Source organism: Pleurodeles waltl, chromosome 6 (genome assembly GCF_031143425.1).
Source record: "Pleurodeles waltl isolate 20211129_DDA chromosome 6, aPleWal1.hap1.20221129, whole genome shotgun sequence".
In the NCBI taxonomy this organism is placed as follows: domain Eukaryota; kingdom Metazoa; phylum Chordata; class Amphibia; order Caudata; family Salamandridae; genus Pleurodeles; species Pleurodeles waltl.
This window is the reverse complement of record NC_090445.1, coordinates 1,570,837,304-1,570,861,807: the sequence shown is the minus strand read 5'-3', so window position 1 is coordinate 1,570,861,807 and position 24,504 is coordinate 1,570,837,304. Positions and strand designations below refer to the sequence as shown.

The 24,504-nt window shown below is 42.7% G+C and overlaps 1 protein-coding gene across 11 annotated transcripts in view; it reads right to left on the bottom strand.

The window, feature by feature from the left end:
• The window catches only part of LOC138301142 (zinc finger protein 618-like), a 781,690-nt gene that overhangs the window by 520,717 nt on the left and 236,469 nt on the right, over window positions 1-24,504 (bottom strand). For all 11 annotated transcript variants that reach the window (XM_069241298.1, XM_069241296.1, XM_069241300.1 and 8 more), the window contains exon 6: window positions 6,407-6,448. In XM_069241298.1, the coding sequence (XP_069097399.1) occupies window positions 6,407-6,448 (42 nt within the window). The remainder of the gene's footprint in view (window positions 1-6,406; window positions 6,449-24,504) is intronic.

The window sequence follows — 24,504 nt, the reverse complement described above, 5'->3', positions numbered from 1 at the left end:
ATCAAGATCTTCCAATAACTAAGAAACCATATCATAAAACATGTAAGTTGGAATAGGTGAGTGGTAAGGAATCTGCTGTTAAATAGGGTAACCACCAGAAAGAGCATCACCGAATGTAAGTAACTTGTTCTTCGGATAGATACTTCTAACCGTAGGCTCCTCACACTGATGGGAAGATTCCAAAGCAATACCTCTCAAGGTAGTGGGACAGTGGAATGGCTCACATCAAAATGTCCTGCGGGATCAAAATGCCCATTTAAACAGACTGGACTATTGAGGCAATAGTACTATGTTAACGGCTTCACAAGTCCCTACGTAGCTGCCTGACAGATATTCAGGACATCAACTCCATGTGTCAATACAGCAGAAGTAGCCTTGGCCCCTAGTAGGAGTGAGCCCTTAGGCCTTCTGGAGGTTGCTTCTTAGCCTTAATCTTAATGCAGAGGACTATCCATTGACAGTTCATTTCTGCACTGCCTTGCCCCTTCTTTGCTCCAGAGATCCCATGAAGAGCAGATCGTCCACTCAAAGTTGTTTGGTAAAATAGATGTAAAACTGAGTGCTCTCTTTGTCCAAACAAAGGAGGCAGAGCGAAGTAGTTTGAAAGATTGACGGCTTATACAAAAAAAACAAGATGTTACCAACTTCAGTAAGAAAGTAGATTGAGTCCTTTACTCTAGTTTGTCTGGAAAAAAGGTGGTAGAAGAGGCTGGACCAAAAGGGCCTGAAGTTCACTCAAATGCCATGTGAATTCTATCACAAACAGAAATACCATTTTAAAGAGAGTAGGCACATTAGACAACAGTGCAGTGGTTTAAAAGAGATACATATATAAGAAATGTGTGAACTAGATTTAATCCGACTTGTGGCATCACAAAGGGCTTAGGTGGAGGGATGCTGTAAACCTTTTAGGAAACTCATCACAACCGGTGATTTCAACACAGACAGTTGGTATAGCAAACGTAAAAAGGCTAAAAGAGCTGACAACAATCTTTAACTGTGCGCAGTGAAAGACCTTGCTGGGCCAAAAACAAAGCAAACATATGAAAATTTTGCCTACACCGATCCTGGTGGTACTGCACTAAGCCAAAAACATGTATCTGTACCCTGGATACAAGATTTTGTTGAAGGATGCCTGCCTGCCAAAATGGCATCAACAACTTCTGGAGAAAGATCAAGGGGATCAACTGTCAACGCTCATTCTCCACAAATGTAGGTGCAGGTAGTACAGGCTTGGGTCCAGGACCCGCCCTGCTGCTGTGACAGGTGGTCTTGAGGACATGCAGCCTGATCAGAGGAGGGGTTCTCAAGCCCGAAGGTTCAAGGGACCACAGTCTCCTCGCACAATTCAAGTCACTAGAATGACTTTGGCCTGGTTGTTCCTGATCTTTTTTAGAGCTCTGGGTAAGATAAATAGTGTAAGGAAGGCATACAGGAATTCCGTTTTCCACTCTAGATTCAATGAGTTTCCAAGAGAGAGGCTTCTTAGAAACTGTGCTAAAGTGATGACATTGAGCGCTCTTGGCCGTGGCAAAGAGATTGACCATGGTTCTCCTTAACGATGAAAGATATCCACCATCTGGATTTATCTGCCATGTGTGATCTGCTGGGCACTGCCTGCTCAGTTTGACCACCCTGGCACTTAAAGACCCTGTCAGATATTGATCATTCAGACAGAGCATACAGCCTCTCTTGGCCCAGGATTCCACCCTGCCATGCTTGTTGCAGAACTACATGGTAGTGGCGATGTCCGTGAGAACCTGCACCAGGTGTCACTTGGTCCAACTCAAACTGATGTGGAATTGGATCTCTTCCAGAAACCAGAGTCATCTGATCTCCAACTTTCCCAGATGACTCCCAATCCAAGATGAGATGCATCCGTCACCACCAACTGTGGAAGTGGCAGGGACAGATGCCTACAGCTGGCGCAACTGCGGTCAAGCAGCCACCACCGCAGGTTTGTTGCAGTCTAATCTAACAATTGGATGGAATCAGACAGTCTTCACTTGTTGCCAGGCCCACTGCGCATTCAGGTTCCTCTGCAAATCTTGCATGTGCCATCTGGCATGGTTGGCAAGCAGGATGCAGTAGGGTAGCAGGCCAAGAATCCCCAGAGCCATGTTCACTGGGATCAAGGAGAGGCTGAAACATCAAAATCATAGTTTCAATGTCCTGGACTCGAGTACCAGATGAACGGCTTGAAAGAGCACTATATTCGGTCTTTGATAAAGGGGATCTCAGAGAACGAGTCAGGTGTGACTTCAGCAGAATGATTGAGAAGTTCAATAACGTTAAGAGGTTCACTGTTGTCTGGAAGCTATCTGCGATAACAGTGGCAAGTCGTCAACGTAGGGGAAGGCTGGTACCACCGGCGTCAAAGATAGGCAGCGACCATGGCCATAACCTTTGTGAACACCCAAGAGGGCAATGGTGAGGCCAAAAGGGAGCACAGCAAACTCAAAGTGCTTGTGGCCGAACTTAAACCACAGTCAGCATCTGTGGGCCAGCAGGATGGAGAAATTAAATGAAGCGTCCTGCAGGTCCAACACTACCATCCAGTCTCTGGGATCCAGGACAGAGGAAACTTAGGCCAGGGTGAGTACTTTGGTTCTGTACTTGTGCAGAGAGGAGTTGAGAGGGCGAAGATCTAGGATAGAACAGAGGTGTCAATCCTTCTTTGGCATACGGACGTAGCAGCAATAATAACCAGTCCCTACATACGAGGCTGGCACCCTCTCTGTGGTTCCTTTGGCCAAAACAGCCTGCACCTGATAGTATAAAACGGCTTTAGGGCCCATTGATGTAGGTGGCAGTGGGCCGGAAAGGAATGGCAGGGCATAGCCCCATTTGATAATCTGCTGTACCCTTTAGTCATTATGTAATATTTTGCCATCCATGCAGGACGTGGCTAATTGTGCCTTTCACTGGATGGCTGTGAGCCGGTAAGGGAATACTAAAGGAGTTTGGTGGTTCTGGCCGCAGGGGAGGAAGATTGAGATAAGCACTGCCACTGGTGGCCAGGTCGAAGTCTATTGGGCCCACCATCCCAACCTCAAAAGAGCTAGGAAGCCTGCTGTGAGGGAGGTGGAGCCCAACATTGGTGATACACCAAGCCCCTGGCACATCACTAAAAAGGACAACATTTTTGACGAGGGGATTACCTGACTTAAGCTGAAAGGCCCAAGAAGCATCACATAACTCGACTCTCCTTAAACTCTTTACCGAAAACACCTTCTCACCAAATGGGTGGAAGCAGTTGAAAGGCATGTCCATCAAGGATGCCTGGACGTCTCCGGCGAAATCAGTGGACCTCATCCAGGTGTCAAAGCCCATTGCTGATTGCCTGGGTAAACAGTAGTACCCAGGCAATCAGTGGTGTCTAGGCCTGAGCGAATGGCATTTGGCAGAATCCTGATGATCTTAAATGGTTTGGGCTTCGGAAGCCTGCAAGTCTTCTGGGATCCAACATAAGATCTCACTCCTCATGTTCTATAGTGCATATGTGCATTAACCTAGTAAATAACTGACCTGAAGGCAAGGCGGACTGAGGAGAACTTGCGCTTGCGAGATATATTCACCCATTTTGACTCCCTGTCAGAGGCAGTGGTTGGAAAGGCATTAGGGGCCACTCTACTGGTACACACGTGTACCTCCAGACTTTCAGGGCTTGGATGCTATACTAAGCTTTCCAAGTCTACTGGTGCAGGTTTATGGTGGCAAGCAACCTGACAGTTGACTGGAGGGCCAGAACATGGTTTTAGCCAAGTTCCCAGCAGTGTGTCAGTAAGAGCTTCTTTGAAGGGCCTAGACAGACTGTAGGACCTCTGTTAAGGAACTAATCTTTAGCTCCATAGTGGGGATGTGAAGGTCAAGTACCTCAGTAGCCCTCCTCATCACTGTAGCAGAACAAGTGCTTTCCTCTGTCCTGGCCAAGAAGGGGAACCAAGCCAGAAACGGGTGAGGTTTCCAGCCCACTGGCTTCCTGCAGGCTCATACACCAGTTATCATCAGATGAGGCAAACCTTTTCCCATTCCCACCACTGTATTCTCCATAAGGTTGGCTTTGGTCTGAATCCAAGCCCAAAAGATGGTGTAATCTGTGCACCAATGGGCAGCAGTTTAATCGTATTGGAGTCAGATGGATTCAGTAAAGACTGCAGCACATCCAGATCTGTACGTGGCTGAGATGAAGCTGGTTCAGAGCGGACACCATGATGGATTGAGGGTCGTCCTCTGGCAGTGCCAGCATTGACTCAAGGAACAGCAGTGATTTCAGCACCTCTCCTGGCGCTAGTACAGAAAATAAATCAGGTTCAAGAGGTCCAAATGGCACTGAGAGCAGCTGGTGGTAATCGGATTGGGAGAGCTTGGCATACTTGGGGGCCCAAAGACGCACTAGTGAGAGCATGAAGCATTCCAAAGATGTGCAACATGACCACTCGAAAGTCCTCGACCAGCTGTGTTTTCAACTATGGAGCTGGAAACTCATGGTGCCTAGAGACCAGGGATGGATTCAGGTCCCCAGTGGAAAGAGAGCAAGATCTGATGGCATGTAGAAAACATTGTGCTTTCTCAGCAGAATAAGTGGCAGGAAGGGGATGAAATACTTATGTTTTTTCTTCGATTTACCCTGATATTTTGATCACAAGGAAGATTTAACTTGGAAAGGACTTTGGGAGGGGTCCTCACTTTTGACTGAGTTGAAGCAGGACCAGCATGCAGCCTTCCCTTGTTTCGCCACACAGAGATTCACCTTGAGTGCTTGGGTGGCTTTAGGGCTTAAAAAAAAAAAAAAAAAAATCAGTTGGCAGCATGCAGGAGGACTTGCTTTTGAGTTTTCTGGATCCAGTCTGGCACCTGAGGAAATTCACAAGTTGAGGAATCTGTGGTTAGAAGTGTTCATCAGAATTCAGCATCTAAGGGGAGAATCCCTAAACTGATGTTTTATCTTGGGCTGGTATGTAACGAAGTACATTTAGCCTGCATGGTATAGTAGGTTGTAGTCCAGTACCCACCCCTTGCTCTTTCCTTTTCATTATGAATTTCCAGTTTCTAATCGGATTGAGCCTTGCTAGTTCACGTTTATTAGTGGAGGCACCATTATGTGTCGTACAAGTATTAGAGGTCGATCCCAGATTTTGAAGTTTCAGCATTTTATCATTGTGTTGGAACTGGAACGTATCCTCCAGCTTGAAGGCATTTATATCCTCTACCACATCACTGGTCTTGAACACAATAATCCGCTTTAGAAGAATGGTAACTTGATGTTGAGATCCTCAGTAGCAAAGCTCTGGACATTGGTAACACTTCAAACAGAGAGTTGATGTTGAGCAAAACACCAAAGAAAGCCTACACATAGAATGTCTTGCTTAAATGGCAACCCCTCAGAAGGCTATTTCCCAAATGGTGCAGGACGTTCCAAAATTTGAAAGGTAGCGGATTCACCTGCCCTAAATCAGTTGTGGGGGACCCCAAGGTAAAGGCTTTTGGATGTTTCTAAGAAGGCAGTCTTGCACTTAAATGAGCTAACCCACTGTCCTTTCGTTTCACATATGGCATCTTCTGACCTACGCTCCCCAACCAAGGGTTCTTCTGTGCACTGTTGTATGGTGGTTGCAAAAGCTTATGACCTACATGCCAGTTTGTAAAGGTCAAACAAAAAGTTGACACCAGGTATATTTGTGGTTTACTTGTTGCTGGTCATAATGATACTATAAAGCAGACAATCAAAAATATCCACAATAATGTTTCTCGTAAAAATGCTCGGGGGGATTGATTTCGTAACATTTAATAGGTGCCGCATGAAAGCTGTACATGTCAGACACGAGACAGGGACACTTAGAAACTATTTCCTTTCAGACACATATGCACACCATATTAAACGCTGCATCATTCACGATTGAAATATAAATGACTGCCCCTGTCCTACACAAGGGCGGGCACGCCTGTAATGATACCCCACGTTTAGGGTATTTATTTTATGTGACTTCAAAAAATAGAATATCTGGGTGATTGATGCCTACATTTATACCTCTAAACTGAACTTTACAGCCAGCCCTAACCTCGTTAACTACTGTCTTCAGCCTTGAAGTTTTCTTTTGAACGATTTATATAATAATCGCTGCTCTGAAATTTGAACATATACTAATATCCCTAACCTCTACTTGAGATTGATGATTCAGAAAAGAGAATCGAACAATGGTAAACATTCATCAAGATCAACAAATCAAGTTGAACTACCCAAAGGTTTGACAAGTACAGGCAAACAACTGCTAAAATTTACCAAGACCTCCTAACTAATGAAACGTCCAGTTGCTGAACGTAAGCATTATGTCGGTTAACAGGTAACAGAGAAACAAGACAAACGAACAGACAAGAACACAATGCATATAAATAATTTACTTACTTCCCCCTGGAGGAGCTGGCTCGCCAGACGTTGATTCAGTGTCTGCAAAATAAATTAACAGATTATAAAAAAATAATAAAAACAAGCATTTACAAATATAATGAATTTTACCTTTGGTGTGTGGGGTGTTATTTCACCACAATCCTTTATAGTTCCCAGAAAATACGTTTTGTTAACCGTAGCTGCACAGGGGCTTTTTTTCATGTGTAACATCTTTCAGCCAGTCGTGTTTTTTTTAGCAAGTTGGACGTGGCATGCTGGTTTGCCTGAGCACATGCCCACAATGTTAAATAGGCACTGGCAAAGCAAATCGTTTTTACTTTCATTTTGAGAGCTGACTAAAGCCCTAAAACCAACGGTCACAATGAAAAGGGGTAAGCGTACCAGTCACAGATTTTGAGATATAAACTTCGAAACATTTTACTGTTGGAAACAATACGGTCGACTAACTTAAGCAACATTTTTGATTAGCTTATATGAACTGCCACTGTGATGATTAATAGTACTTCTGTGCACTCCTTAGGCGGTGGAATGATACACCAAATAGACGACAGCATGCGGTGAGAGAAATACTCCTCTGGGTAAAGTCAAAGCCCCCACTATGTGAGTTTTATTGAACTAGCATCAAAAGGCGAAGAAGGCAGTTGCATTGTGATGCAAGACGGCAAAAACCCTCAACTATATGTTCCATTATGGGACTTGCTACAGGCATTTAAGGCCGGAACTAGTTAAAGGGGTTACATGGCATTGGGCCAGATGCCAGCTATACTACAATTCGACATGTTGCGTGCGTGGAAGTGACCGTTAAAGGGGTAAGCATACAAGTCACACATTTTGAGATATAAACTTCGAAACACTTTTCTGTTGAAAACAATATGGTCGACTAACTTAAGCAACATTTATGATTAGTTTATATTAACTGCCACTGTCTTGCCTATCCCTGTTGTTGGTTTATATGGTACTACTTTGTTTTCTTCCTTCTTTCAGGTGGCAACTTTGGATGTTTGGCCTAGTGGTGCACCATATTCTGCTTCAATGGCTCCGGTCAGTGGCAACTACGAGGCTCTTTTTCCTGATTCCGCTCCAATTCGCCAGGACTCCTCTGGTGGTTGCATCCTCCTTCTCTGGCCCATGGTTTTCCTCTTCTATCTCTGACTCCTTTGGTCCTTACCACAGATTCCCGCAACCTGGGCTGGGGGCGGTCTTGGGGGACCTCTCTGCTCAGGGCCTCTGGTCCTTGGAGGAGGCTTCAATGTTTTCCTATTGGAGGGAGCTTTCAGGGGTCGGGAATGCCCTCCAGGTCTTTGCTTCCCCTCTCTGTAATCACTTGGTGGTGGTCAGAATGGAAAACCAAGTGGCAATGTCATACATTGACACTGGGTCCTCCTCCCTCAATTTCATTGCCCACTGCATTGTGTCCAGGGCAGAGTTCCATCTCCTCGGGTTGCAGGCCATTAACATTCAAGAGGTGCTGAATCGTCAGGTGGATCTCCTGAGTCGGGCGTTCCATTCCTCCCTGGAGTTCATTCTGGCTCCTTCGGGGTTTTCCCAGATTTGCAGTCTGTGGGGTGCTCCAACTGTGGATCTCTTTGCTACCCCCCTTGAATGTCAAGCTTCCCCTCTTCTTCATCCCATTCCTCCCTCGGGGTGTGCTGGGGACTGATGCCATGACCAGTCCTTGGCCTCGGGGTCTTCTTTATGCCTTTCCCCCGATTTCCCTGATCCAGCGGTTCCAGTCCTGCCTGCTTCGGGAGGTAGCAGAGGTGGTTGTGGTCCTTCCTTTTTGGCCCCAGAGACCTTGGTTCCCTCGTGTCCGTCTCCTGGTGATGGAGCCAGAGTGGTGCCTTCCTCTGACGCCTTCCTCTCTGTCCATCCTTCTTCCTCTGCAGACTCTGGCACGTGTGCATCTCACGGTCTGGAGGTAGAGAGGGAGGGCTTCCCGAAAGAGGGTATTTCCTTGCAGGTTTCTCGTTCGCTCCAGTCTTTGACGAGGATCCACTCACAAGGCTTATGCATATCATTGGGAGTTCCTTTGAAGCTTGGTGCAGGGCCCGGTCTTTATCTCTGCCCCTTCCTATGCAGTTTTTCAGATTCTTCAGGAGGATTTTGATAAAGGTCTCTCCATGGCTACTCAAACTCCAGTGGTGACCTATTAAAACTTTTCGGGCTCCATGGAATATTTATCTTCTTTTTCTGGCAAGGCTTTTAAGTTATTCCGGGGTTTCCGCCTTCTTCATCCTCCCCTTCAGAACCTTTCTCCCCTGCCTCCCCCCCCCCAAAACCACCCCACCCCCAGAGACCTTCCTGTGGTGGTGATGGTTTACCATGAGCCCCTGCAGTCGGTGTCCCGTAAGTTCCTGACTTTGAAGTGTTTCTTTTCTGGTTGCCATTACCACTGCCAGGCATTTGGGTGAACTTAATAACTTGGTCTGTCGACCTCCTTAAGTACGCACTTTTGGGGACGGGTCATCCTTTCCCTGGATCCTAAGTTCCTCCCTAAGGTGAATTCTTCCCTCCATTGGGAGCAGGAAATTGTTCTCCCTGTCCTGCCTCCGGAAGCCTTGGTCTCTGACCCTTCCTTGTTTCTTTTGGATGTTGTCTGTACATTGAAGACCTATTTGGTTAGGTTGTCGGAGTTTAGTCTCTCTGACCACCTTTTTCTCAGCTTTGGGCCTGTGCAGAAGGGCGGGCGGTCTTCTTCTTCCACCTTGTCTCATTGGATTAAGTCTTATCTTTTTGGCTTACCAGGCCCTGGGCAGGGAGGTTCTGGGTGGGGTTAGGGCACATTCCACACAAGGTATGGCTGCTTCCTGGGCTGAATGGTCAGGGTTTCCCTCTAGATATTTGTAAGGCTGCCACCTGTTCCTCTCTTTCCACTTTCATTACCCATTACAGGTTGCTTAGGGTTCCAAATTGTCCTTTGGCTCCGAGCTCCTGGTCGCCGCTGCTTCCTCCTAAGAAGGCTCCTTTGGTATGGACGGAATATGTCACTGGCTTGTGGTCTGCAGTGTTCCAGGATCTCTATCTTTTGTGCCTCATTAAACTTTCCACTGCACTGACTGGGTTCCTTCTGATTCTTTGTGTGGCTGCTGAAAGTGGTTTTGTTTGGGCACTCCTCCATTTGTACGGAATGGGACGAGGAAGTACAATGAGGAGGTAATGCTTGAATTACTTACCGGGAATCTTCATTACTCCGATTCTTCCTTACTCGTACAATTCCGTATGTCCCTCCCTCCCTGTTCTTTCATCAGCCAGTGTTGTGCTGCTTGGCGATACACAGATAGTGCTGGGGGAGAGGAGGGGCTATATGCTCCTTGACCTTCTTCCCTTTCATAGAAAGGGAAGAAGTAGCTTTCTAGACGTGATGTGAGGAGTGAATAGGACACTTCACTGCATTTGTTTGGAATGGGATGAGGAAGGAAGAATCAGAGTAATAAAGATTACCGGTAAGTAATCCGAGCAATATATAACAATGTTCTTGTGCATCAGAACGTTGTGATGCACAAGGTTCTGATTGCACAATACAGTCAATGGTGCACCCAGCATAATACGGCAGAATTCTCAATGTTCTTTTGCTTGTCATGTTGTGAATGTTCTAAAGGAGTCGTTGTGGAGCTGCCAGTAGAGTCAGGTGCTTGTTATGTACTTGGGTACTGGAACTAAAACTTACATTACTTTTGCAAGCCTACTAATCATTTCCTTGAAGACAGAGTTTAGAATTGGGAAAGAGGAAGAGGCCTACATGGCATAAGATCACACATGTTGAAGGAGTTTTGCTATCCGAAAGTCCTTGTCGATGAGGAATAAAGAAACCGAGAAATTTGGCATGGAGTAAGTGGCTGTTGGCAGCATTGTGAGGAGCATTTTCAGCTGCACCTGGATAGCCTGGGTAACGATGCAACTTAGCATGACGATCATGTTAAATTTGAATCCAAAAGAACTGGAAACATGGTGTTGAACAATTATTAGTGACCATTTTAACACTTTACTTTTTACTGATTATTCCTCCATCTGTTATTGCAAAGTCAATATTATTTATTTAAGCCAATAGTATGATGGGGAGATTTGTGTAATTATGTGACATGAGTGAGGAGACATTCAACTCATGTAGATACAGTTGGCTGTAATTCTTGTTTGGCTTTCAACATGTTGTGTACAAATAAGTGGTGAAGAAAGGACAGTGGAGTAGTCCATCTTTGGTGAATCATCTATGAGGTAGACTGACTGAAAATAATATTTTTCAAGCTATATTGCAACCACTGATGAAGGAAACGTCAAGTCTCCGGAACAGAAAATAATCCTTTTGCATTAATTTGGAGCTCAAAAGAATACAATATTTAATCAAATGACAAAGAAAGGGGCAGTTGGAGGTACTAATGTTTTCCACTACGCTTTGCTGGATTTTGGTAATCACGGTCTCCAAAGATTTGCATAGGTATGACTAGATACACTTTTTATTATTATTATTTTTTTTTTTACAGAAGAAGCAAGGCAAACAATTGAGGACTAGGGGCCTGATTTAGAGTTTAGTGGAAGGGTTACTCTGTCACAAACGTGACTGATATCCTGTCAGCCATATTACATGTCCCATTCAATATAATGAACTTTTAATACGCGGACAGGATATTCATACCATTTGTGACAGAGTAACCCATCCACCTTAGTCTGAATCAGCTCATTTATTACTGCACTGAAAAAAACTTGCAATAGATTGTAGATTTGGGTCCTAAAATGATACATTGATAAAATACAAAGCTGTTATGGATGTCCAGATCAGTTGATAAGTTGTTATGTATGCCTGTAGCCTAAGTACCTCTACAGGAGGCAGTGGCTACATGTCAACAGGAATTCAGAATTGAAAGACATTTTAGCAGAGGTGCATAAGGCAGAAATGTCTGTAAGGTGTTCGAGTGAATTCGAGCTTGACTATAAAAGTAGTGAATGCGAGGTGATGAGTAAAATTAAAGTGTCAATAAGAGAGAAGAGGCTAAAGCCTATAAAAACATAGTGGTCTCATGAAGAAAAAGTTTAAATATAATATGAGATGTAACGATTGCAACAATAAGGAACAATAAACTTTTAGTAACTTGTTCTGCAATAAAACAAATACACTGCATTTTTGTAAAAGAGGGCATTATGCAAAAGTGAGTTGTAGGAAAATGGACAAGACAATTGTGTTGGTAATGAAAAGAAAGAAACTAATGAGAATGAAACCAGTTCAAGTGATAATGTTAGAAGCTTGGACAACATTTTTATTTTGAACGTTAGTGAAGATTGTAAGAAAAGGTACAAATCGGAATGAAGCATGACAATTAGAGATGTAGCTATACAAATCTTAATTTATACTTGGTCTCCTTCTACCATAGAAAATGAATAACTTTGGAAGGACAAATTTGTCAACAAAATTGGAGATATGGTATTTATGCCAGACATATGGCCTGAGGGAAATATTGGGAAGACAATAAAAATGACGAAAATACCTTTCACATTAGCAACTGTTTTAGAATAGTCAGTCTTATCCAAGTAATTTTGAACCCATCAACCTTTCAACATTTTGACAGTGATGTGACCACAACCTCACAACGGCTGCAAGCAACAAGGGACTGGGAGCTGTCCTATCACAGGCTAACAAAAGAGGAAGGGAGGAGAATCTAGCGTATGCATCATGTTCATTGTTGCCAACAGAGAACAAATACTCCGTTGCTGAAAGGGAAACAGTGACTTGTGTTTGGGCTTTGGAACATTTCAGGGCTTTTGTGGGGAAAAACATTTACTGCGCGATGTGATAACAGCACCCAGGAAAAATGTAGAACTACTTGAGGCACCATAAATGCCTCTGTTAGGACTGCAGGACTGTGAGTCAGAGTGCAAGACTTTGCTTACAGGATAGTCTACGTACCTGTAAAGCCAAATGTAATTCTGGGTTATATTTCAAGAACTCTCACACAACTGGAGGAATGAAAGGATGAAGTGTGGAATTAATTTCAAGTGGGATTTGAGCTTTACAATGGGTTTCCTGTTGTTGGTAAAGATGAATGTTTTCACAGATATGATAGACGGGGTTTTGCAAAAGGTGATGTATGTGAGGAAATGTTTGGATTCTAGAGTAAGATGGTTAGAAAAATACATTTAGGGAAGTGGGGCAAGAGTTGACAGTGGAAAATAGGATGGTATTTAGAGGTGTCAAAGTGGTGCCAGAAGAAGCATTTAAGACTCCTTATAAAATAGGGAAATAAAGGTCACTTTAGAATTCTTAGGCCCATACAACTAGTTTTGGGAAAGCTGTGGAGAGATGCGTGAACTGATTTTACAGCTGATTAATTCCTTCAAGACAAATAAACCTCTGCAGTGTGAAGTGGCAGTCCCAATGGTCTTTGGGCGTGTTTAGCCATGAATATTATGAGTCCTACGGGTATCACCCAGCAGTACATTGTTTTATTTTATACTTTTTCCCATCGGTCAGTTACGAAAATTGTAGCTAGGGCAGATACCTATCCTGTAATAAGTTCTTTGGACCAAGCAGTTTTAGTTGAATGCTAACTTCCTTGAAGACTTACTTACATTTTCTAATCATTCAGCTTTACTGCGCTCTTCTTCTCTGCCTTGCAGCATGAAAGAGGCGATGTGTGGGCATGTGCCAGCAAAAAGAGTTCAGAGATACTAACTCTTTGGGGCATGATTATGGTGTGGAAAACTGTAGCCTGAAGTGCCTGGATCAGAGCCATAATCGTTATGACTGCATCATCTGCAAACCTTCCATAATCTGGCACCTAGCTCTGCATGTCGTGCTCCTTGATGCTTTGCATGGCATAAGATTCTGGCCATGTCGTTTTACGCAGCAAAGGAGGGTACGGAAGCATAGTCTAAGGCATACAAAGGAGTCGGGGGGGAGGGAGACTAAAAAATACTTATTTGTGCCACTTTTAGGCCTCACCTGCAACAACATATGTGCTGTATGCCCTCTCACTCGCACGAGATATTGTACACAACAAAGGGCTTACATCCCACCCACTGCTTAACAATTGTTGGCTTCATTATCACTCTTATTTGCTGCCTGCTAATTGGCCACCGTGTGCTGGCTTCATTTTCTCTTCTTTTAGCTGAAGCAGGAACCAAGTACTGACTAGTTCAGCTTGACTGTTGTCCCTCCACTTATCACTCTGTGATTGAGGTACTCCTTTTAATTTGTATTCTTTCCAGTCATCCTTGTTGGACCTCTTGCCATTTGTAGCTATGTTTTACTATGCTATAGGCACTTTAAAGAAGCCCTTTTCTCCTTTGAAATTGATGTTTATTGCGGCAACAGATGTTATCTGCTTTCAAATGTATTTTCACTAACACATGGGCACAATTGTTTTCTTTTTATGATAGGGTTTTTTGCTAAATATTTTTTTTTCTTTTTCACTTATGGGAGAGTAACTGATTTGCTTAGAATCACAGGGGAGTTGTGCCATGACCTGAAATGCATTAGCAATGCCAGTAGATTTTACCTTTGAGACTACTGGCTATGCCACTGCCTTTTGTTCATGCTATACAGCATGGGCATTGCAGACCATATGGCAATGATTTGTAGCCATGCAGTATAGAAGCGTGGCCTCACAGTAGCATGGCTAAAAATTAATAATTAAAAAAGGGCTATGATTCATGCACTGAAAGAAAAGAAAGCACATTAGCCCAAGCTGCATTATAGCATTATTTTTTTTAAATGCAGGTGCACTGCTGTATAGCATAGCTACAGGACATTCCAAAGTCAATAGCTCTCATAGGTGTGAAATACTGGCTTTGCCAATGCTTGTTAAGTAAGCCACTTGGTTCATGTAAGTTACAGGAAAACAATTCCTGCATTTCATACCAGAGTCCTGTCTACCCGCGGGATATCGATCATTTGGAGCACAGAGTCTCACTGCTCTGCCAATGTACTTCAATGCTAAACTGCACATTCGACTTAAGTCCCAAATTTGCAAGCAGAAATAAACAATACCAACCACTTCTCACTGGCTCATCCCACCGATTTCAGCAAATATGGGTAATTCAATTGCGGCTCTAACATTTACAATTGTTACAGCCTGAAAGTCGTCACTTGGTTCTCATCTCACGCCAGGAATGACTCGAAGCGGGCTTGTATTGTGCGAAACGGATGATGACTGGATAGGCTACAGAACACAGCGGGCACCAGCCGGGCCGTAGCACAGGAAAGACGTGTGGCTGTGCCAACAGTACCTACAAGGGAAAAGAGTAGGACCAAAGTTCAGGCTGAGAACAGGTCTCTCGCTGTGCTGTCAGGCTGGTTGCACAGGCATGAAGTCCGAGGTACTGCTGCAATCTAAGCATCCTGCTTTCACAGCAAGACTAGGGACTAGGCACCCTCTCTTATGTGTACTTTTTCTAATTGGCAGACCAATACAGTGTTCTGTAAACCAATGGCCAAACCAACAGGCCTCGCAAATGCAAGAGCTACTGGTTTGCCAATGTGTTTTAGCCATGTTGTACAGCAGAGTGGCTGCTGTTCAGCATGGCTAAAAACAGTGCGACTGGTGACATTTGACAGTGCCGGGGTGTAAAAGTTGGGTATGACTTATCTAGCGAGCAACGCAAGGAAGCTTAATGGACAAACATCGGGTCCAGGTTGGGTCCTTCTCCTGAGAAAGAAATGAAATAAGATTTGCAAAAAGGTGCATTTTAAGGCAAATGGATTTAGTGATAAATCAAGGGTTATTAAGCAGTGGAAACGTTTAACTTTGAAATATCAAACACATTAAAAATGCCCCATATCTTAATGCATTAATATGTTCACCAGTTACTGTAATGTTCAATGCATGTTAAATCACAATCTAAGTACGGGAGAGAAGCAAAATCAACTCACCTCACAGTGAAGGGGTATGAAATAAGAGTAACCTTATTCCATACAATACAAGCAGAATTGGCAGTAGAATACTAGATACTGTATGAGAATGCTGCAGGTTGTAGTTACTTCAGCTAAATATTAAACTCAACAGCACTGTGTCACATCGACCACAGCAGTGTAATCGTGCACCAGCCTTTTCAGATTACATACAATGGCGTTGTGTCACATTTCCAGATTACACCAATTGCGCCGGTGCTGGGGCAAATGTACACTGGCATTATCCTGCCTGACAAGTTGACCGATGCAAAAGCAACATTTGCACTAGTGGGCCTGTCCTAATGTAAGTGGGTATGGGTATTTGGTAGAGCTTGCACTAGTGAAATATATGTATTCTTGCCCAATTCCGACAAAACAGACACTTCACAAGAAAGCATTTTATGCCCCAAAGCACAACACAGCCAGTTCAGCAGCAGGCCTCTTTGATCCCATCTTCCCATATACCCCAAATTCACCTCACTGTACTTCCTTCTATCAGAAGCCCAAGTAAAAAGTACGTCTCCGAAACTAATGTGACCTTGGGTCTACCACGCATCCCTCTGATAGTTGACGGGTTGTAGATGAATCAGCAGTAGCACAGCAACATTCTAGGATAACTCAGTGAGTTATAAGCTTAACCCTCTGATAGCATGTCACTAGTCAACTCTTGTGAAGCCAGGGCCAGCTCAGTCGTTCATGCTGCTGAGGCTGCTGAGGACAATACTGCAAACGTGGTTGATAACTGCATGCTTAAGCTGTACAATTACAACATTGTAAAAATTAGGTAGCTGGTTGTTAGAATTAAGATGAATATAAGACTGATGTTTGTTGGAAGAAGTTTATTAATCTCATGACACCTACAAGTCCACAAATTATCCATAATGACAGTTCTCCTGTCAACATTCTAAGTCAGATGCCCGGACATTCCATTGAGAGGGTGGATGCAGGGGGGAAGGGAACAAACCATGACTATGGGTTATTAACTTGGGGAAGGAGCAAGTCAATTATTACTTATTAACTTTTATTCATTAATTCATTAATACATTTGCCATTAACTATATAAATTACAACACATGTTCCTTATTTATTAAAGACAATAATACATCAAATTTTGAAAGTGATGTCATAACAATTGCAGGACACAGACCATATTATTTAAGGGACTTTTAAGGTAAACTCAAATTTTCAGTGTGAATGCACTAATCAGGTTGATGTAAGGTGCAATTTCTTGGTGATGAAGTCTTTGAGCCAGTAAGGATTATTTTTCATTCTATCTGGCTTTTCACTTTTCATGGAATTCACCTTAACATCAGACGATGACTGGCCACAGGGAATTTTGTTTGTTGTAGTGTACAATCTTGCTATCTTATCCGTACTCCATGTCTTGCCATCATTTAGCACAACAACATTTCTACACACCTTAATAATGGTTTTCCGGGTGGAAAATTTACTATTGGTATTTCTTCGGGAGGTAGGAAGGTTAACTACCACTAGATCTCCAATCTCCCATTTCCTTTGAGAAGTGTTATGTCTCATGTTGTAATGGTCCCTGTACCCAGCCTAATGTTGTCTTCTATTTTTACCAATTTCTTCTCTGTGTACCCACACTGGTAGACCGCCTCCCGTACAGCTTAGCGACAGTTTTGTCTCGGGTATCCTCCCTTTCAAAGAAGTGAACAGCGAAACACCTGTGGTACTATTGGGAGTGGTGTGGTATGATCACAACATATTGCGTAAAGATTTTTCTAAGGGATCCCCTGAAACAGCAGCTAACTGAAGGCATTCTTGATCATTCTATTAACCACTCAACCAATCCAATGGCTCTAGGACAATGTAATGCATTCTTGAGATGTTTTATAGACAATCTTTTAAGGAAAGCAGCCAGTTCCTCTGAGGTGAATTGTACCCCATTGTCTGTAATGAGACAACGAGGGATACCCTCTGTGTAGAATGTGTCTAATACGAACTCTATCAAGACTTTCGTAGTTATATAGTTGTATCACCTTTGTCACAATCCACTTTGTATGGTAGTCCACTAATACAAACATATACTTTCCACTCCAAGTTGAAAACATAATGGGTCCTATTTTATCTAGTACTAACTTGTCCCAGGGCTTGCATGGTATTTCTACAGGGGAAATTAGAGCTCCCTTGGTTACTTTTGTTTTATCACGTTGTGCACAATGTATGCAATCTTTAACTTTCAACTCAATTAATCTGTCCATGCCTGGAAACCAATAGTGAGCACGTGCTTTGTTTTTTGTCAGATTTCTACCTGGGTGTCCTTTGTGTACTAGTTCAACAATTCTGTCCCATATGTTTTGAGGTGGTATTAACTTTTCCCTTCTTCTGACCAGGTTACCTTCTATGTTGAGTTCTTGTCTCACCCACCAAACATCTTGGATTATGTCTGTTAATTGGGATTTTCTGGTTGGCCACCCTTGTATAATTTTGTTTATAGTAGGGATAATGCTTCATCCCATTTTGTCCCTGCCTCCCATTCGTCCTTTTATATTCCTGGAGCAATGATTTCATGTACAGATTCTGCTTTTAAGTGTACTTCATATTTATGTTTATCAAGAGGTAGCCGGGAGCGGAAACCTGCTGCCTTGTTTTTTTCAGCTGGGACATATTCTACTTTGGTATTAAACCCTTATAGTCCCAGAAGCCATTTATCGCTGCCTGGTGTGGAACTGCCCATGCCTTTAGTTGTAAGATGATATGTTAACCGTTTGTGATACATTTTTAAAATGAAGGGAAGACCCCATAAGAAATACTTGAAATGCAGTATTGCCCAATAATAGGCAAGAGCTTCTCTTTCTACAGTTCAGTAGTTTGATTCTGCTCCTTTGAGATTACGTGATGCAAAAGCGATTACTCATTCTTCATTGTCTACTATTTGGGTAAGAATTGCTCCTAGCTCTATTGTGCTTGCATCAGTGGTAAGTATTGTTTTCCACTTCACGTTAAAGTTCCCTAATGTGGGTGCCTTAATTATAGCTTGTTTTATGATTCCAAATATTTCTTGCTTGGACTCACTCCATTCAAAGTGAGCCCCTTTCTTTGTAAGCTCTCTTACGGATACAAATATGTCTGCAAAGTTCCTTACAAAGAGCGACATGTATTCAACTAACCCTAGTATTGATTTAAATTCTTCCTTGTTGGATGGAGGTGGTGCATTCCTTACTGCTTCAATTAGCTCTAATTTAGGTTTTAGTCCAGCTCTTGATATTGTGTGCCCTAAAAAGTCCATTGACCCCATGCCTATCTGGCATTTTACCAATTTTAAAGTTAATCCTGCATCAAGTAGAGCTGTAAACACTGACCTCAGGGATTTATTATGTTCAGTTTCAGATTCACCATAAACCAGAATGTCATCTCGGTAACTGCAGACATTTTGTATATTTTCCAAGGTATGTTGTATGATCCTTTGAAAAACTGCAGCAGTGGACGCTGGCCCAAACAGTATTCTGCAGTATCTGTAATCTCCAAATGGGGTTATGAAAGAAGTGCATGATTTGGAGTCCCTGTGTAGTTTTACTTGGTGGTAAGCAGACAATAGGTCCATTACACTGAAGTAGGAGGCGTTACTAACCATACTTAGCATCATGCATTCTTGGCAGGGGAAATTTATCTACCCATATGCTTGCGTTAAGAGATCTTAAGTCCACACCTAATCCTATACCTTTTCCATTCCCTTTGTTGGCAACTACAATGGTTGCTAACCATTCAGAACTTTCAATTTGTTTGAGTACTCCTAGTTCCTCTAGCCTTTTAAGTTCTTCTTTTAAAGGTTCTTCCCGAGGTGAGGTCAACCCTTGCCTTGTACACTGTAGGACAAGCATTGTTTTTCAGTTTTATTGTGTTGGTATTTCTTAAGGAGTCCCAGTTTGTTCTCAAACAACTCTGGGAATTATTTACAGACTTCCTTTCCAATGGATGATCTTTTACATAACAGGACTTGCTCCGGGTTAGTGGGGTCTAATTTCTTTCCTAACTCTTTTTGAAGTCTCCATCCAAGTAGGTTTGACCCTCGTTGTTTACATACACTTTACTTACTGTAGAGCGACCCTTAAACTGTCTGTATACAGTTATCATCCCCAATAACAGGATTTGATCTTTGTTGTACTCACTAGGGTTTATGTCTGCTTCTTGTAGTTGAAAGCCTTTTATACCTAATTTATTGTCAAATACCTTTTCAATGCATTTATATGGAGAGAATGAACCCGCAAAGACAGTAACCACTTCGCCATTCAAAGTCACATTGCATGTAGGATATACATTTTTGTTAATTGTGCAGTCTGTTTCTACTTGAAATATGGATTTCTTCTTAGTTTATTCCTCAACTCCACCCATCTTCTGTATTTGCCTAACCTTGTTGTTTCTGCATACTCTGGCGTAGTGCCCCCTCTTGTTGCATTTCCTACATGTACCTTGGCGGGCTGGGCAGTTGGGGCTATTTGCCAAATGATTATTGTTTCCACATCTATAACATTTAAATTTGTTATTAATTTGTGTGGTTTTCTGTTTATATTTTGTGTCTGTGTGTTTTTCTTTAATTTATAGTGCCTTGGGATTATTTTCTATGCTATCCTGTAGTACATGCACTTCCTCATTGTGATTTGGTAGCTTTATTTCCTTTATGCATTCGGCTGTATTTTCAATTCCTTTAGCTATGTCTATAGCTTCTTTTAGATCTGGATTCAGGGTGAATAATTTCTCTTGTATTTTGTTACTTGTACACCTGACTAATTGGTCCTGAATCAATGAATCATTCAAGTGTATTAGCAAGCCCCCTCAGTACAGTGATATAACTAGCTACTTTTTCACATTGTTCTTGGACACTACAAAAGAATTTGTGTCTTTTTAGTACCACATTTATTTTACCAATAAAATGCTCCTCCAGTTTTTTGAAGGTTGTTTGGTAGATGTCTAATGATTCCGCATCTAAATCTTAATTATTTATTTTAGGTTCTCCCAAAGTCTCATATTTTTCTTCCTTGCACTCCTAGGTTATGTAATAATATACGCTGTTTCCTAAAAGGTGAAAACTTCTCTCCCCCAATAGCCAGCAAATAGGATTCAAATAATGTTGCCAACTCTTTCCAGGGTGGTGGAGGTTCACCTATATCATTCAAGAAGGGAGGTGGTTGACTCATGCTTGCTGCTGCCATGTTTTATATTGACTGTTTTAATATATACAATATTTTCCAAACGTTGACAATATTTTTTTTCTCTAGAATAATAACTTTGGGGTGGACTATAATTTGTCAATTTTAAGTAAAACAATCACTGGGTCAATTGGTGTTTAAATGTTTATAATTCAATGCTTGCTATAATCAACTTCTATGTTAATACTAAAATCGTACCTTTGCCTTAAAGTATTGCAGAGGAAGCAGTTTAAGGGATGAGGTTACTATAGGTGGAGTTATTTCCTTGTGATGTCTGTCAGTTCGATGGCTCCGGTTTATTCGTGAATATTTAGGTATGAATTGTGTTATTTATGTTTACGCTGGGCCTGTCAGCGACGTGGTGGTTGATTAAATGAATTCCTTTCACAGCTGTGCTTGTCAGTGTGACAGGCTTCCAAGGCCTCCGAAATTCAAAGGCTCGATCATGCAAGCTAGTTCAGCTTACACTGTTTGAAAGTGGCACTTTCGCTACTTATTGAGTGGTTCATTCTCTGAAAGCTGTGCCAGTCAGCAAGACAGGCTCAGAAGAAATTCACATACGATTGATCAAATTTGTTCTTCGGCGTAATCGACCAAACTAACCATTTCTTTCTCTTAAGCTATCTGTGTGACTGACTTCCGATATGAGTTCAGCCACAAGGAGAGGTGCGATTCCGGCCTCCACTCTGTTGTGCTGTGCCTGTCAGCGACACAACAGGCTGCAAAGTGGAGCACTCCTGGTGAAAACTGTGCTCCTACAACTCATTGGCAATACCAACATAGTTAAAGACAGAAAGGTTTGACATAGAAACTTCTTATTGTACATGTTGCGTTTTTTTTGTTTTATTTCAGGGTAGGGTCAATAGCACGTACTTTGATTGTACGGAGGGAATTTAGCTCTTCTTTGTAGTTGGTGATTATTCTGAATTAAGATATCATTAGTGCTGAATTTTTTTGTCAACATTTTAACAAATACCGGGTCCTCCTTCAACCAGCCGGTCAGCTATACCTTTTCTTTGTACCAGTTCTTCTTGAATTCGTGAGTGGCTCACAATCACAGGGGTAGAGGTGTTGTGCTGCCCCCTGCACAGCAATATCCCATCTCTCGTCGCCAGTGTCAGAATTAAGATGAATATAACGCTGATGTTTGTTGGAAGGAGTTTATTCATCTCATGACACCTCCAAGTCAACACACTATCCATAATGACAGTTCCCCTGTCAACATTCTCAGATGCCCGGACATTCCAGTGGGAGGGTGGATGCGGGGTGGCGGGGGTGGTTGCGGGTTGGGGAGAGAGTGTCTGGGGGGAGGGAACGAACCATGACTATGTGTTATTAACTTGGGGAAGGGGTAAGTCAATTATTAACTTTTACTCCTTATTCATAAATACATTTTACATGAACTATATAAATTACAACACATGTGGTATACAAAAAACAAAATCATCAGATGTGCTTCTTTTTTCCTTCACCATGAGCGTCCTACAATGACGTCATAGAACTATGGAGCTGTGTGCTTTGCGTTTTAGTTCCATTCAAAACCTCAACTATTTACTTGGTATTATTAAATTAATGCCTATCTTAGGATAGGGTTGGGGAAGCCTATGACCTGGTGCATGAGCCCTGCTTTCTTTTATTTGGATTTCAGCAATTTTCCCAGTGAAATTACACCAATGGAAGCAGACGTTACAAACTGTTGCGTTAAAGTGCTTAGAGGTGTACACCTGCCCACTATGTATTGGTGAACCTCAACCCTAATTATTAGACAGATCATAACATTCGTATGTGAGGTAAGCCACGAAAAAAAAAAATGTATGCTCCAAAGAAAAGTGTATTTGCTTTAAGTTATTCCTGACAGAACAGTAGCATGACTCCCCTTGTGCCGTCAACTTCGTGTGAAAGCTTCTGGCTGGGGTATTCGTTTGCTTAAGGCAGGGAGCTATTTACAAACACAGTAAGGAATGTTTGCCATTCTTATATATAAGATTTCTAGAAGTCTCTAGACAACTCCCACGCTCCCATTCCCTGTTTGCCCACCCTAACCAGTGCTAAAGACACATATCGGAAAGACGAGGATGAGAAAGACAAGAAAGTGTCACAAATAGAGAAAGCAAAAAGCTGCAAGAGCAGGGTTCTGAGTGAGAAGGGCCAGGTCGGGGGAGCGAGGGGGAAGCTTCTTTTGTTGCACTACTGATAGGTCTAATAGAAGGGTAAACCATAGTTGTTAGGTCCATGTGGGTACCACTAGAATGTGAGTGACAGAAGCTTGCCTGAGTTTCCGAACCACATACAGAAGAAGAGGGACAGGTGGAAAAGCGTAGGCAAATAACCCTGACTAGATCAAAGCATTGCCTTGGACTGAGGGAGTGGGAACCGGAGGCAAAGTTTGGCCATTTTACATTTCCTTTTGTTGCGAATAGGTCTATGTCTGTAAATCCCCACTTTTGGAAGTAGAGTACAACAACTAGGGGTGGAGTTACCACTTGTGGACGTGTTGCCGCATCCTGCTGAGGAGGTCAGCAAAATTGTTGTGTGTTCCTGGGAGGTGTTCCGCTAACAGGTAGATGTTGTGGCGAACGGCCGAATGCCAAATCATCTATGCAACGTGAGATAACTGTAGTGAATGTGTTCCCTCCGGGTCTGCACATAATATATAGTTGTCATGTTGTCTGTGCGTATGAGAACTACCTTGTTGATGAGATGAATTACAAACACTGAGTGCTAGGTGAACACCTAGCAGCTCTAGATAACTGATGTGTAGAATTCAATGTATGAAAAACCATGGACTGTGAGGTCCTGGAGATGAGCACCCCACCCTGTCTAGAGGGGTGTCCATTACCAGAATGATCTGTGGAACAGGGTCCAGAAATGGGCTCCCCTTTAAAAAGGTTAGTTTTGTTCTAACACTGCCTAGAGTGAAAGCTGGGGCTGTCTGTCAACTCTAGATTCTCTAAGCGACCCTGTGCCCGAGACCCTTGATGTGATAGACATTATTGCAATGGGTGCATGTGAAGAGGGGAATGTGGCACAATTACAATGCAGGAGTTTCATGACTGATTTTACTGTGACTCTGTGACTGGGGCAAAAGTGAGAGAACTGGGTTTGAAAATTATGGATACTTGCTGCATGCAGGTAGGCCATTCCCAACTATGTGTTGATAATGGTCCCTAGATAGGATTGTACCTGAAGGGGATTTAGGTGTGACGTTTGGAAATTGATTGTGAAACCTAGTTGGTCAAGCAAGTATGGTGCTGGATTTGATAAGCCAGTCGTCTAGGTATGGGTAGGCTTGAATTTTTGCCTGTGCAGGTGAGCTGCTATAACTGTGAGGCTGTTGTGACCCTGAAGGGGAGCACGTTGAATTGGTAGTGTTGTCCTAGCACAAAAGTGAGTTGTCTTAAATCCAGTGCTGATAGAAAGTCATCCTGTTGCAGCAATGGGACCACATCTTGAAGTGTGACCATGTGAAAATGTTCTGATGTAATGATTTGAAGGCTTGAGATGCTTTACGGAGCCTTGTTTTGGGGTATGAGCAAGTATAGTGAATATACCACAGTTCCCTGATGTTGGAGAGGAACTGGTTCTATTGCTCCTTTGGCTAGTAAGGCCTGCACTTCCTGTTTGAGGAGAGTAACATGATCCGGTGAAAGTTTGTGAGTGTGAGGGGGAATGATTGGAGGGGTAGAATTGATCTCCAGACAATAAACATGTTGGATATTATCCAACACCCATTAAATCTTTGTGATTTTTGCCAGTTTTGGAAAAAGAGCTGAAGGAGTCCTCCTACAGGTGTTGGTAATCGGACGGAAGGTTGACTAAGTCACTGCTTGGTTGCAGTGGATGAGGTTCGGTGGGTGGGTTTCCCCTTCTTCTGTAGTTGTTCCCTATATATATATGAACCTTTGTAAAATACTCTGAGAGGATGCTTGGGGTTGACTCTTACTATATGACAGCAAAGTTTATGACGTAGAAGGCTTAGAGGCTGTCTTAAATTGAGGCCAACGAAAAGCACCATCTGAGGCAGGAAGTTGGAGCACCCCTAATGA